Source organism: Phyllobates terribilis, unplaced genomic scaffold (genome assembly GCF_046119375.1).
Source record: "Phyllobates terribilis strain yellow unplaced genomic scaffold, ASM4611937v1 Scaffold_318__1_contigs__length_2195899, whole genome shotgun sequence".
In the NCBI taxonomy this organism is placed as follows: Eukaryota; Metazoa; Chordata; class Amphibia; order Anura; family Dendrobatidae; genus Phyllobates; species Phyllobates terribilis.
Window position 1 is genome coordinate 1,395,561 of NW_027363078.1, and position 16,786 is coordinate 1,412,346.

At 42.8% G+C, this 16,786-nt stretch overlaps 1 protein-coding gene across 9 annotated transcripts in view; it reads right to left on the minus strand.

The window, feature by feature from the left end:
• Positions 1-16,786, minus strand: part of LOC141221121 (uncharacterized) — a 113,682-nt gene that overhangs the window by 20,932 nt on the left and 75,964 nt on the right. For 6 of the 9 annotated variants that reach the window (XM_073666469.1, XM_073666462.1, XM_073666465.1 and 3 more), the window contains 2 exons: positions 12,997-13,101; positions 12,761-12,919 (listed from right to left, as the gene is read on the minus strand). In XM_073666469.1, the coding sequence (XP_073522570.1) occupies positions 12,761-12,919; positions 12,997-13,101 (264 nt within the window). The remainder of the gene's footprint in view (positions 1-12,760; positions 12,920-12,996; positions 13,102-16,786) is intronic. The other 3 variants (XM_073666470.1, XM_073666471.1, XM_073666468.1) reach the window with 2 other exon arrangements.

The window sequence follows — 16,786 nt, forward strand, 5'->3', positions numbered from 1 at the left end:
GAGGTGAGTATCTGCGATCACCTCCCCTTGCCACCGCAATGCTGCGATCGACTTCGATTGCAGCATTGCGGGGGTTAATGTGCTGGGAGCGGTGCGTGACCTCTTCCTGCACATAGTACCGGGTGTCAGCTGTGACAATCAGCTGACACCCGGCGGCGATCGCGCCCGCACAGCCTGTGTGCGCGCGCGATCGCGATGTCGTACTAATACGGGTCTGGCTCTTAAGTCCCAGGGCACAGACGCGTATTAGTACGTCTAATGTTGTTAAGGGGTTAATTACTTTGGTAATACAAGGTTATGACAAATATGAAATCATACAGATAATGGAAATATAAGATTATTTGTTACGGAGAACATAATTACTCTGCATTTGTCATTACCATATAAAGGCCTTATTCTTATTTTTATTCTTATTTTTCATTTTTACATTTTTATTCTTACTTTCTTATTATTTTTTTTCATTTTTCATTTTAATTCTCATTTTTGATTTTATTTCAGTTCAACATCTCAATTGAAAAAACATCTCAATATTATTATAAAGTAATGTCTAGTACAAGAATATTGCTACATTAAATATAATGATATGGTTCCAATATAAGAAAAAAAATGTTTCAATTTTGAGTAAATACAACAAGTCATTCTTTCATTCATTGATATATTTATTCATTTCGGTTCATGAGTATACATTCTTTGGTATTGTTGGTTTAATAAATATATTATATGGTTAATAAAGTTTGAGTAATAAAGATATAAACACTTGTTACATCAAAACACGCTGACACGTATGGGTTAGAAAGGTAATTACACCTATGATATAAAAACTTTCTATCACATGAGGAACTTGATTAATAATGAATTATTATATATTATTGTTTTATTATTCCAAACATCATTTATTTTAATATTTTGAAAATAATTATATGAATATTACGGATTGCTATGGTACGCTGTGATATCATAGGTTAGGAAATTGCCAGATTTGGTATTAGATTAGGGAATGAAGACTTCAATCAAAATATCGCAATTATGAATTCTATTTTAATAAAGACTTTTTATATTTCTAAATCAAAGAGATTCTCAAAACTTACGAGAAGAAACAGCGGATATCCGGAAGTCTCAGAGGGTAACAGGTGTGAATGCTGAGTGATCATAGACTGTGTCAATTACATACAATACATTCTCACCACTGACCACCAGGACGATGATCCTCTGATCCTGTATGAACTGTGTTGTGTTCAAGTTTTCATCACAATCCAGTGGTTTCTTATCACCTGAAAGCTTCAATGAACGCGGGTGAGCATTAATTGTCAGGAAGCTACAACCCTTGCATAAGATTGTACCAGCCTCATGCTAGGGTTTTTAGCTGACATCACAAAGTGCTATTCTTAGCTCAGTGTAAGTTAGTGCCATATATGAAGAACAGATGCTATGGGGGGCCTATATAACCCCTGTAAGATATAGGGAGGGTCTCTTTCCATTCTACATTACACAGCTCAGTCATAGGATCGAGACCCAGGGGAAACAGCTGACAAGGCACAGACACATGGTCTATCCTGAAGCACATGCTGGACACAGACAGACGCAACCTATCATTCGGGATCCCAGGAAAACACGGGTGAATCTCAACTAATAAGCTAATTATGGACAAATGGACAATCACTTTGTGACTATTTCACCTATTTTATGTAACTACTGCAATTATTCTTTTTAATGGACAATCCGAGAATAAACTGGTACATTTTTTTATAAAGATATGGTGATATGGCCTTTTGAAGAATTGCATCTGATCAGAAGTCCTCTATAAAAAACATACTTACATACAGAAATAAGTATGTTTTAACAGTATACTGTATAATTTCCCAGCAGTCTCCTCTCCACTCATCACCCAGAATCCTCCAGTGTATACTGTATAATCTCCCAGCAGTCTCCTCTCCTCTCATCACCCAGAATCCTCCAGTGTATACTGTATAAGCTCTCAGCAGTCATCTCTCCTCTCATCACCCAGAATCCTCCAGTGTATACTGTATAATCTCCCAGCAGTCTCCTCTCCGTTCATCACCCAGAATCCTCCAGTGTATACTGTATAATCTCCCAGCAGTCTCCTCTCCTCTCATCACCCAGAATCCTCCAGTGTATACTGTATAATCTCCCAGCAGTCTCCTCTCCTCTCATCACCCAGAATCCTCCAGTGTATACTGTATAAGCTCTCAGCAGTCATCTCTCCTCTCATCACCCAGAATCCTCCAGTGTATACTGAATAATCTATCAGCAGTCTCCTCTCATCACCCAGAATCCTCCAGTGTATACTGTATAATCTCCCAGCAGTCTCCTCTCATCACCCAGAATCCTCCAGTGTATACTGTATAATCTATCAGCAGTCTCCTCTCATCACCCAGAATCCTCCAGTGTATACTGTATAATCTATCAGCAGTCTCCTCTCATCACCCAGAATCCTCCAGTGTATACTGTATAAGCTCTCAGCAGTCATCTCTCCTCTCATCACCCAGAATCCTCCAGTGTATACTGTATAATCTCGCAGCAGTCTCCTCTCCTCTCATCACCCAGAATCCTCCAGTGTATACTGTATAAGCTCTCAGCAGTCATCTCTCCTCTCATCACCCAGAATCCTCCAGTGTATACTGTATAATCTATCAGCAGTCTCCTCTCATCACCCAGAATCCTCCAGTGTATACTGTATAATCTCCCAGCAGTCTCCTCTCATCACCAAGAATCCTCCAGTGTATACTGTATAATCTCCCAGCAGTCTCCTCTCTGCTCATCATCCAGAATCCACCAGTGTATACTGTATAATTTCCCAGCAGTCTCCTCTCCTCTCATCACCCAGAATCCTCCAGTGTATACTGTATAATCTCCCAGCAGTCTCCTCTCCTCTCATCACCCAGAATCCTCCAGTCTATACTGTATAATCTCCCAGCAGTCTCCTCTCATCACCCAGAATCCTCCAGTGTATACTATATAATCTCCCAGCAGTCTCCTCTCCTCTCATAACCCAGAATCCTCCAGTGTATACTGTATAATCTCCCAGCAGTCTCCTCTCATCACCCAGAATCCTCCAGTGTATACTCTATAATCTCCCAGCATTCTCCTCTCCGCTCATCACCCAGAATCCTCCAGTGTATACTGAATAATCTCCCAGCAGTCTCCTCTCTGCTCATCACCCAGAATCCTCCAGTGTATACTGTATATCTCCCAGAAGTCTCCTCTCATCACTCAGAATCCTCAAGTTTATACTGCATAATCTCCCCGCAGTCTCCTCTCCGCTCATCACCCAGAATCCTCCAGTGTATACTGTATATCTCCCAGAAGTCTCATCTCCTCTCATCACCCAGAATCCTTTAGTGTATACTGTATAATCTCCCAGCAGTCTACTCTCCGCTCATCATCCAGAATCCTCCAGTGTATACTGTATAATCTCCCAGCAGTCTCCTCTCATCACTCAGAATCCTCAAGTTTATACTGCATAATCTCCCCGCAGTCTTCTCTCCGCTCATCACCCAGAATCCTCCAGTGTATACTGTATAATCTCCCAGCAGTCTCCTCTCCTCTCATCACCCAGAATCCTCCAGTGTATACTGTATAATCTCCGAACAGTCTTCTCTCCTCTCATCACCCAGAATTCTCCAGTGTATACTGTATAATCTCCCAGCAGTCTCCGCTCATCACCCCGAATCCTCCAGTGAATACTGTATAATCTCCCAGCAGTCTCCTCTCATCACCAGAATCCTCCAGTGTATACTGTATAATCTCCCAGCAGTCTTCTCTCCTCTCATCACCCAGAATCCTCCAGTGTATACTGTATAATCTCCCAGAAGTCTCCTCTCCTCTCATCACCCAGAATCCTTTAGTGTATACTGTATAATCTCCCAGCAGTCTCCTCTCCTCTCATCTCCCAGAATCCTCCAGTTTATACTGTATAATCTCCCCGCAGTCTCCTCTCCTCTCATCACCCAGAATTCTCCAGTGTATACTGTATAATCTCCCAGCAGTCTCCTCTCATCACCCAGAATCCTCCAGTGTACACTGTATAATCTCCCAGCAGTCTCCTCTCATCACCCAGAATCCTCCAGTGTATACTGTATAATCTCCCAGCAGTCTTCTCTCATCACCCAGAATCCTCCAGTGTATACTGTATAATCTCCCAGCAGTCTCCTCTCATCACCCAGAATCCTCCAGTTCATACTGTATAATTTCCCAGCAGTCTCCTCTCATCACCCAGAATCCTCCAGTGTATACTGTATAATCTCCCAGCAGTGTCCTCTCCTCTGATCACCCAGAATCCTCCAGTGTATACTGTATAATCTCCCAGCAGTCTCCTCTCATCACCCAGAATCCTCCAGTGTATACAGTATAATCTCCCAGCAGTCTCCTCTCATCACCCAGAATCCTCCAGTGTATACTATATAATCTCCCAGCAGTCTCGTCTCCTCTCATCACCCAGAATCCTCCAGTGTATACTGTATAATCTCCCAGCAGTCTCCCCTCCTCTCATCACCCAGAATCCTCCAGTGTATACTGTATAATCTCCCAGCAGTCTCCTCTCCTCTTATCACCCAGAATCCTCCAGTGTATACTGTATAAGCTCTCAGCAGTCATCTCTCCTCTCATCACCCAGAATCCTCCAGTGTATACTGTATAATCTATCAGCAGTCTCCTCTCATCACCCAGAATCCTCCAGTGTATACTGTATAATCTCCCAGCAGTCTCCTCTCATCACCCAGAATCCTCCAGTGTATACTGTATAATCTATCAGCAGTCTCCTCTCATCACCCAGAATCCTCCAGTGTATACTGTATAATCTATCAGCAGTCTCCTCTCATCACCCAGAATCCTCCAGTGTATACTGTATAATCTCCCAGCAGTCTCCTCTCCTCTCATCACCCAGAATCCTCCAGTGTATACTGTATAAGCTCTCAGCAGTCATCTCTCCTCTCATCACCCAGAATCCTCCAGTGTATACTGTATAATCTATCAGCAGTCTCCTCTCATCACCCAGAATCCTCCAGTGTATACTGTATAATCTCCCAGCAGTCTCCTCTCATCACCAAGAATCCTCCAGTGTATACTCTATAATCTCCCAGCAGTCTCCTCTCTGCTCATCATCCAGAATCCACCAGTGTATACTGTATAATTTCCCAGCAGTCTCCTCTCCTCTCATCACCCAGAATCCTCCAGTGTATACTGTATAATCTCCCAGCAGTCTCCTCTCCTCTCATCACCCAGAATCCTCCAGTCTATACTGTATAATCTCCCAGCAGTCTCCTCTCCTCTCATAACCCAGAATCCTCCAGTGTATACTGTATAATCTCCCAGCAGTCTCCTCTCCGCTCATCACCCAGAATCCTCCAGTGTATACATTATATTCTCCCAGCAGTCTCCTCTCCGCTCATTACCCAGAATCCTCCAGTCTATACTGTATAATCTCCCCGTAGTCTCCTCTCCGCTCATCACCCAGAATCCTCCAGTGTATACTGTATAATCTCCCAGCAGTCTCCTCTCATCACCCAGAATCCTCCAGTGTATACTCTATAATCTCCCAGCATTCTCCTCTCCGCTCATCACCCAGAATCCTCCAGTGTATACTGAATAATCTCCCAGCAGTCTCCTCTCTGCTCATCACCCAGAATCCTCCAGTGTATACTGTATATCTCCCAGAAGTCTCCTCTCATCACTCAGAATCCTCAAGTTTATACTGCATAATCTCCCCGCAGTCTCCTCTCCGCTCATCACCCAGAATCCTCCAGTGTATACTGTATAATCTCCCAGCAGTCTCCTCTCCTCTCATCACCCAGAATCCTCCAGTGTATACTGTATAATCTCCCAGCAGTCTTCTCTCCTCTCATCACCCAGAATCCTCCAGTGTATACTGTATAATCTCCCAGAAGTCTCCTCTCCTCTCATCACCCAGAATCCTTTAGTGTATACTGTATAATCTCCCAGCAGTCTCCTCTCCTCTCATCTCCCAGAATCCTCCAGTTTATACTGTATAATCTCCCCGCAGTCTCCTCTCCTCTCATCACCCAGAATTCTCCAGTGTATACTGTATAATCTCCCAGCAGTCTCCTCTCATCACCCAGAATCCTCCAGTGTACACTGTATAATCTCCCAGCAGTCTCCTCTCATCACCCAGAATCCTCCAGTGTATACTGTATAATCTCCCAGCAGTCTTCTCTCATCACCCAGAATCCTCCAGTGTATACTGTATAATCTCCCAGCAGTCTCCTCTCATCACCCAGAATCCTCCAGTTCATACTGTATAATTTCCCAGCAGTCTCCTCTCATCACCCAGAATCCTCCAGTGTATACTGTATAATCTCCCAGCAGTGTCCTCTCCTCTGATCACCCAGAATCCTCCAGTGTATACTGTATAATCTCCCAGCAGTCTCCTCTCATCACCCAGAATCCTCCAGTGTATACAGTATAATCTCCCAGCAGTCTCCTCTCATCACCCAGAATCCTCCAGTGTATACTATATAATCTCCCAGTAGTCTCCTCTCCTCTCATCACCCAGAATCCTCCAGTGTATACTGTATAATCTCCCAGCAGTCTCCCCTCCTCTCATCACCCAGAATCCTCCAGTGTATACTGTATAATCTCCCAGCAGTCACCTCTCCTCTCATCACCCAGAATCCTCCAGTGTATACTGTATAATCTCCCAGCAGTCTCCTCTCAGATCATCACCCCGAATCCTCCAGTGTATACTGTATAATCTCCCAGCAGTCACCTCTCCTCTCATCACCCAGAATCCTCCAGTGTATACTGTATAATCTCCCAGCAGTCTCCTCTCCTCTCATTATCCAGAATCCTCCAGTTGGTGCTGGGAGTTTGTGCTGCTGTAGGAGCTGGGAAGGAGGGAAAAACATCTCCAGGACTTTTTCATCTGACCCCTTCCCAGCTACAGAGAGAGCACGTGACCGGAAGTGAAAGCACGCGCGGGGTGTGAGCACGTGGGCTGTGGTGTGGCTGTGGTGAGCGGCGTGCGGCGAGGTCCGACTCGGCTCGCGGCCCTCCGGCGAGGGAGCCAGGTGGAGTTGACCGAGTGGACCCGTAGGAGGCGACCGGAGGGACGAGTGCAAGAGAGCGCTGTGATAGCGTGCAGCGCCGGCCGGCGGAGGGCGCCAGGTGGTGGTGACCAGGAGGACTGGTAAGAGGCGACCGGAGGGGTGAGCGCGCTGTGATAGCGTGCAGCGTCCCTAGAGGAGGTGAGTGAGGGGCAGGAGGCCGCGATAAGGGGCCCTACTGAACCCGAGTGTGTACTGTACTGTACTGTATTGTATTTGTATTGCAATTGTATTATATTTAAGTGCTGCCCCCCCGGCCTTATTTAAATTAATCCCCTGTCCATACTTGATCGATCTCCCCCCTATCCATATTTAATACAACTCCCCCGGCCATCTTTAGTGATCCCCCAGTCCATATTTAATTGATCACCCCCTGTCCATATTTAAATTGATCCCCTGATCACCCCCCGTCCATATTTAACTGATCCCCCTGACCACATTTAAATTGACCCCCCCGTCCTCATTTAATTGATCCCCCAACCACCCCCGTCCATATTAAATTGATCCCCCCGACCACATTTAACTGATTGACCCCCCTCCCAGCCCATAATCAATTGATCCCCCTTGTCCATATTTAATAGATTCCCCCTGTCCACTTTTACTGATCCCCAGTCCCTATTTATTTGCCTTATCCCCATCCATATTTAATTAACCCCCTGTCCATAATTAATTGATTGATTCCCCAGTCCACAATTAATTATTTCCCAGTCCATATTTATTGATCCCCAGTCCATAGTTAATTGACACACCGTCCATACTTAATTAATCCACCTGACCTACTTAGCTGATTCCCCCGTCCATACTTAATTGATACTTAATTGATCCCCCGTCCATACTTAACTGATCCCCCGCCGATATCTAATTGATACACTTGCACATCGCTAATTGATCCACGTCCATACACCTATATATAAATAATTGTGTTTTGTACTTGTATATATATACTGACTGTATCCCCATATTTAGAATGGCGTCCATGTTGGCCGGAGCCGTTCAGTGTACATCTTGCTCAATGTATGCATTCCGTGAGCAACCGCTCGAGGATCCATACTGCTGCGAGAGATGTGAGCATATCGTGCACTTGGAAGCCCAAATTCTGGATCTAAGTGCTCAGATAGCGATACTGAGGAGCATCGACAACATGGAACGGAGTTTGCTGCTCACCGAGCAGACACTCAATGGGTCAATATTGGGGGTGGAGCATAGAGGGGAAGTGCAGGCTGAACAGGCAGGGAGCTGGATAACAGTTAGGAGGGATAGAGGGAAGAAGTATAGGAAGGCTGGTTCAGAACCGCCAATATTGGAGCACGACAGATCCTCTGACCGCCGGGGGAGTGTATGCTCCAGTACTGAGGGGGAGGGGGGAAGTGTAGGGCAGGCAAGACAGGTCCTGGTAGTGGGTGACTCTATTATTAGGGGGACAGACAGGGCAATCTGTCACAAAGACCGGGATCGCCGAACGGTGTGCAGCCTCCCTGGCGCTCGAGTCCGGCACATCGCGGATAGGGTTGACAGGTTACTGGGTGGGGCTGGCGAAGACCCAGCGGTCATGGTCCACATCGGCACCAATGACAAAGTGAGTGGTAGATGGAGGGTCCTTAAAAATGATTTCAGGGACCTAGGTAGGAAGCTTAGGGCAAGGACCTCCAAGGTAGTTTTCTCAGAAATACTACCAATCCCGCGAGCCACACAGGAGCGCCAACGGGAAGTTAGGGAGGTGAATAAGTGGCTGAAGAGTTGGTGCAAGGCAGAAGGGTTTGGGTTCATGGAGAACTGGGCCGACTTCGCGGTCGGCTACAGGCTCTACCGTAGGGACGGGCTGCACTTCAATGGGGAGGGTGCAGCGGTGCTGGGGAAAAAGATGGCTAATAGGTTGGAGGAGTTTTTAAACTAGAGACGGGGGGGGAACCAAGGAAATAGGTGGGATGTGAGGCAAGCAAGGGGGAAGGGGAGAAGTGAATATAATGAGGGTGGAGAGGGGGGTGGGGATAGTACAGTTAGATCGTTAGAGAAGAATAGGATGCTAAATAACCCCAAAGTTTTATCTTGCATGCTGACCAACGCAAGAAGCCTGACCAATAAGGCGGATGAGCTACGGGCGCTTATATCGGAAGAGAGGTATGACATCGTAGGTATAACAGAGACTTGGCTAGACGATAGCTACGACTGGGCGGTAAATGTATTAGATTACAATTTATTTAGAAGGGACCAGAAACGGGAAAGGCGGAGGAGTCTGCTTATATGTAAAGTCATGTCTAAAGCCCAGACTAAGGGAAGATATAGGACAGGGAGAAGAGGGGGTCAAGTCCATGTGGGTAGAGATAGAGGGGGCAAAAAATAATAATAAAATATTACTGGGGGTCTGCTATAAGCCACCAAATATAACAGAGGAGAATGAGAATCTGCTATTAGGACAAATAGACAAAGTAGCAAAACATAATGAAGTGATTGTAATGGGGGATTTCAACTACCCGGATATTGACTGGGAAACAGAAACCTGTAGATCTCAGAAAGGAAAATGGTTCTTGACAAATATTAAGGATAATTATCTCTCCCAACTAGTGCAGGAACCAACGAGAGGGAAGGCCGTGTTGGACTTAATATTGACTAATAGGCCTGATAGAATAACTGAGGTACAGATAGGGGGGCACCTAGGTAATAGCGATCATAATATTATCGACTTCAAAATGCCCTTCAGTAGGGTTATCAATAAGGGAACAACAAAAACATTAAACTTTAGGAGGGAGAAGTTTGATCAGCTGATAGAAAACCTTCAACTTATTGACTGGGACAAAGTACTTAATCAAAGGAATATGAATAGTAAATGGGAAACCTTCAAAAGAATTCTGAATACTCAGTGCGAGAGGTATATACCGTATGGGAATAAAAGGGCCAGAAATAAGAGGAAACCAATATGGTTGAACAAGAACGTAAAAGGGGCGTTAAATAGCAAAAAAGAGGCATTCAAGAGATTAATACAGGAAAACAGTAAGGAGGCACTAAAGTGTTACACGGAAAAAACGAGAACCTGTAAAAAACAAATAAAAATAGCGAAGGAGGAAACAGAGAGACGTATTGCTAGGGAAAGTAGATCAAATCCCAAACTGTTCTTTACGTATATAAATAGTAAAAGGATTAAATCGGATAATATTGGACCGATAAAAAGTGAGGAAGGCAAAATCATAGAGAAAGATGAGGATAAAGCTAATCTATTAAATAATTTTTTTTCGACAACTTTCACAAAGGAAATAGAACTAACAGGAGAAATGAGAAGTGACAAGCTTAATCCTCCACTAAGTATGACAAATCTAACCCAAGCTGGGGTACAGAAACGCCTCAGTAACATTAAAATAAACAAATCACCAGGACCTGATGGCATACACCCACGGGTACTAAGGGAACTAAGTAATGTGATAGACAGACCGTTATATCTTATATTTAAGGACTCTGTTGAGACTGGGTCTGTACCACTTGATTGGCGACAGGCGAATGTAGTGCCAATATTCAAAAAGGGAGCAAAAAGTGACGCCGGAAACTATCGGCCGGTGAGTCTGACGTCCGTTGTGGGCAAAATTTTTGAAAGCTTCATTAAAGAGGCAATTACGGAGCATCTTGATGCTAATAATCTTTTAATCCCGAACCAACATGGATTCATGAGAAATCGCTCCTGCCAAACAAACCTGATTGACTTCTACGAGGAGGTTAGCTCTCGAGTAGATCAGGGGGAACCAGTGGATGTCGTGTATCTCGACTTCTCAAAAGCGTTCGATAGCGTGCCACATAATAGGTTGGTATACAAAATGAGAATGATGGGGCTGGGGGAAAATGTTTGCAAGTGGGCAGCTAACTGGCTAAGGGATAGAAGGCAGAGGGTGGTTATAAATGGAATATACTCAGATTGGGTAAGCGTCACTAGTGGGGTACCACAGGGGTCTGTACTAGGCCCAATGTTATTTAATATCTTTATTAACGACATAGTCAACGGGATAAATAGTAAAATATCAATATTTGCAGATGACACAAAGTTATGTAAAACAATTAATACAAAAGAGGACAGTGCAGGCCTACAGAGGGACTTGGATAAGCTGGGTAGGTGGAGCATTAAATGGCAAATGAGGTTTAACGAGGAGAAATGTAAGGTCATACATATGGGAAGGAAGAATGGAAGTCACCAGTACTCACTGAATGGGAAATCAATGGGGAATTCAGAGATGGAGAAGGACTTGGGCATCTTGATTGATAGCAAACTAAATTGGAGTGCCCAAAGTCAGGCCGCTGCTGTAAGGGCAAACAGGGTAATGGGATGTATCAGAAGAGGTATAGCTGCAAAGGATGAGAACATTGTTCTTCCACTGTACAAAGCACTGGTCAGACCACACTTGGAATACTGTGCTCAGTTATGGGCCCCAATATATAGAAAGGATATAAATGAGCTTGAAAAGGTACAAAGGAGGGCAACAAAATTAATAAAGGGAATAGAGGGACTGCAATACCCAGAGAGGTTGGCAAAACTAGGACTATTCAACCTGGAAAAGAGAAGGTTGAAGGGGGACATAATAAATGTGTACAAATATGTTAGGGGACAGTATAGAGATCTTGCCCGGGATTTGTTCAAAAGGAGGGATATTACGGTAACAAGAGGGCACTCACTAAGACTGGAAGAGAAAAGGTTTCAGCACCAGCATAGGAAGGGGTTCTTTACGGTAAGAGCAGTGAGAATATGGAATTCACTGAGTGAGGAGACGGTAATGTCGGATTCACTAAACCAGTTCAAGCGGGGACTGGATGCTTTTCTAGATACCAGGCAGATTTCAGGGTATACTTAAAAATAGAATAAAATAGTAGGTTGATACAGGGATTTATTCTGACTGCTGGTTTCAGAGTCGGGAGGGAATTTTTCCTCAGGTGAAGATTGGCTAAATCATTTGGGGTTTTTGCCCTCCTCTGGATCAACTTTAGCAATTACAGAACTAACAGGTCGAACTTGATGGACGCAAGTCTTTATTCGGCTTTACAAACTATGTTACTATGTATACTGTATAATCTCCCAGCAGTCTCCTCTCCTCACCCAGAATCCTCCAATGTATACACTATAATCTCCCAGCAGTCTCCTCTCCTCTCATCACCCAGAATCCTCCAGTGTATACTGTATAATCTCCCAGCAGTCTCCCCTCCTCTCATCACCCAGAATCCTCCAGTGTATACTGTATAATCACCCAGCAGTCACCTCTCCTGTCATCACCCAGAATCCTCCAGTGTATACTGTATAATCTCCCAGCAGTCTCCTCTCATCACCCAGAATCCTCCAGCGTATACTGTATAATCTCCCAGCAGTCTCCTCTCTGCTCATCACCCAGAATCCTCCAGTGTATACTATATAATCTCCCAGCAGTCTCCTCTCCTCTCCTCACCCAGAATCCTCCAGTGTATACTGTATAATCACCCAGCAGTCACCTCTCCTCTCATCACCCTGAATCCTCCAGTGTATACTGTATAATCTCCCAGCAGTCTCCTCTCCTCTCATCACCCAGAATCCTCCAGCGTATACTGTATACTCTCCCAGCAGTCTCCTCTCTGCTCATCACCCAGAATCCTCCAGTGTATACTGTATAAGCTCCCAGCAGTCTCCTCTCATCACCCAGAATCCTCCAGTGTATACTGTATAATCTCCCAGCAGTCACCTCTCCAGTCAGCAGCTCAGTGATCTTTTTGGTGATTTCCAGGACCTCCTGATGACTGTTCACTCTTTTCACTAGTGAGTGAGGAGCTGTGGATTTCAGACCCCCGTGTTGGCTGCTTTCTTCGGCCTCCTCACTGATCTTCCTCACTACCATGTAATCCTGTGTATGGAGAAATTGGCATCTATATTCCTGTTCGGACTGTATGCAGAAACAGTAGATATTACTAGTGGCCTTACCTCTCCAGTCAGCAAGGAGATCATCTGCAGGGTCAGGCTCAGGATTCTCTCTGGCCTCGGACGTCTGTCCATTCTCAGCAAGTCTGCCAGGAACATGTGACCAGTCTACAGGAAAAAGGAAGAAAAGTACGTGCCTTCTCAACATCCACCTCCAGAGACATTTTTGGCCTTAATAATAACTAATACAATATACAGGTGCATCTCACTAAAGTAGAATATCATCAATATCAAGTTAGTTTATTTCAGTTCTTCAACAGAAAAAGTGAAACTATTATATTATATAGAGTCATTACACAAAGAGGGATCTATTCTATAGAGTCATTACACACAGAGAGATCTATTCTATAGAGTCATTACACACAGAGTGATCTATTCTATAGAGTCATTACACACAGAGGGATCTATTCTATAGTCATTACACACAGAGGGATCTATTCTATAGAGTCATTACACACAAAGGGATCTATTCTATAGAGTCATTACACACAGAGCGATCTATTATATAGAGTCTTTACACACAGAGGGATCTATTCTATAGAGTCATTACACACAGAGGGATCCATTCTATAGAGTCATTACACACAGAGGGATCTATTCTATAGAGTCATTACACACAGAGGGATCTATTATATAGTCATTACACACAGAGGGATCTATTATATAGAGTCATTACACACAGAGCGATCTATTATATAGAGTCATTACACACAGAGGGATCTATTATATAGAGTCATTACACACAGAGTGATCTATTATATATAGTCATTACACACAGAGGGATCTATTATATACAGTCATTACACACAGAGGGATCTATTATATACAGTCATTACACACAGAGGGACCTATTATATAGAGTCATTACACACAGAGGGACCTATTATATAGAGTCATAACACACAGAGGGACCTATTATATAGAGTCATTACACACAGAGGGATCTATTATATAGAGTCATTACACACAGAGGGATCTATTATATAGAGTCATTACACACAGAGTGATCTATTATATAGAGTCATTACACACAGAAGAATCTATTATATAGAGCCATTACACACAGAGGGATCTATTATATAGTCATTACACACAGAGGGATCTATTATATAGAGTCATTACACACAGAGGGATCTATTACATAGAGTCATTACACACAGAGGGATCTATTACATAGAGTCATTACACACAGAGCGATCTATTATATAGAGCAATTACACACAGAGGGATCTACTATATAGAGTCATCACACACAGAGCGATCTATTATATAGAGTCATTGCACACAGAGCGATCTATTATATAGAGTCATTACACGCAGAGGGATCTATTATATAGAGTCATTACACAGAGGGATCTATTATATAGAGTCATTACACGCAGAGGGATCTATTATATAGAGTCATTACACGCAGAGTGATCTATTATATAGAGTCATTACACACAGAGGGATCTATTATATAGAGTCATTACACATAGAGGGATCTATTATATAGAGTCATTACACGCAGAGGGATCTATTATATAGAGTCATTACACGCAGAGTGATCTATTATGTAGAGTCATTACACACAGAGGGATCTATTATAGAGTCATTACACACAGAGGGATCCATTATACAGTCATTACACACAGAGGGATCTATTACATAGAGTCATTACACACAGAGGGATCTATTATATAGAGTCATTACACACAGAGCGATCTATTATATAGAGTCATTACACACAGAGTGATCTATTATATAGAGTCATTACACGCAGAGGGATCTATTATAGAGTCATTACACGCAGAGCGATCTATTATAGAGTCATTACACACAGAGGGATCTATTATACAGTCATTACACACAGAGGGATCTATTACATAGTCATTACACACAGAGGGATCTATTATATAGAGTCATTACACACAGAGGGATCTATTATACAGTCATTACACACAAAGGGATCTATTACATAGAGTCATTACACACAGAGGGATCTATTATATAGAGTCATTGCACACAGAGGGATCCATTATATACAGTCATTACACACAGAGGGATCTATTATATAGAGTCATTACACACAGAGGGACCTATTATATAGAGTCATTACACACAGAGGGATCTATTATATAGAGTCATTACACACAGAGGGACCTATTATATAGAGTCAATACACACAGAGGGATCTATTATATAGAGTCATTACACACAGAGGGATCTATTATATAGAGTCAATACACACAGAGCGATCTATTATATAGAGTCATTACACGCAGAGGGATCTATGATATAGAGTCATTACACGCAGAGGGATCTATTATAAAGAGTCATTACACGCAGAGGGATCTATTATACAGAGTCTTTACACACAGAGGGATCTATTATATAGAGTCATTACACACAGAGGGATCTATTATATAGAGTCATTACACGCAGAGGGATCTATTATATAGAGTCATTACACGCAGAGTGATCTATTATATAGTCATTACACACAGAGGGATCTATTATAGAGTCATTACACAGAGGGATCCATTATACAGTCATTACACACAGAGGGATCTATTACATAGAGTCATTACACAGAGGGATCTATTATATAGAGTCATTACACACAGAGCGATCTATTATATAGAGTCATTACACGCAGAGGGATCTATTATAAACAGTCATTACACACAGAGCGATCTATTATATAGAGTCATTACACGCAGAGGGATCTATTATAAACAGTCATTACACGCAGAGCGATCTATTATATAGAGTCATTACACACAGAGGGATCTATTATACAGTCATTACACACAGAGGGATCTATTACATAGAGTCAATACACACAGAGTGATCTACTATATATAGTCATTACACACAGAGGGATCTATTATACAGAGTCATTACACAGAGGGATCTATTAAATAGAGTCATTACACACAGAGGGATCTATTATATAGAGTCATTACACACAGAGGGATCTATTATATACAGTCATTACACACAGAGGGATCTATTATATACAGTCATTACACACATAGGGACCTATTATATAGAGTCATTACACACAGAGGGATCTACTATATAGAGTCAATACACACAGAGCGATCTATTATATAGAGTCAATACACACAGAGCGATCTATTATATAGAGTCATTACACGCAGAGAGATCTATTATATAGAGTCATTACACGCAGAGGGATCTATTATAAAGAGTCATTACACGCAGAGCGATCTATTATATAGAGTCATTACACACAGAGCGATCTATTATATAGAGCCATTACAGACAGAGGGATCTACTATATAGAGTCATTACACACAGAGCGATCTATTATATAGAGTCATTACACACAGAGGGATCTATTATACAGTCATTACACACAGAGGGATCTATTACAGAGTCATTACACACAGAGGGATCTATTATATAGAGTCATTACACACAGAGCGATCTATTATATAGAGTCATTACACAGAGTGATCTATTATATAGAGGCATTACACACAGAGGGATCTATTATAGTCATTACACACAGAGGGATCTATTAAATAGAGTCATTACACACAGAGGGATCTATTATATAGAGTCATTACACACAGAGGGATGTATTATATAGAGTCATTACACACAGAGTGATCTATTATATAGAGTCATTACACACAGAGGGATCTATTATACAGTCATTACACACAGAGGGATCTATTATATAGAGTCATTACACACAGAGGGATCTATTATATAGAGTCATTACACACAGAGGCATATATTATATAGAGTCATTACACACAGAGGGATCTATTATATAGAG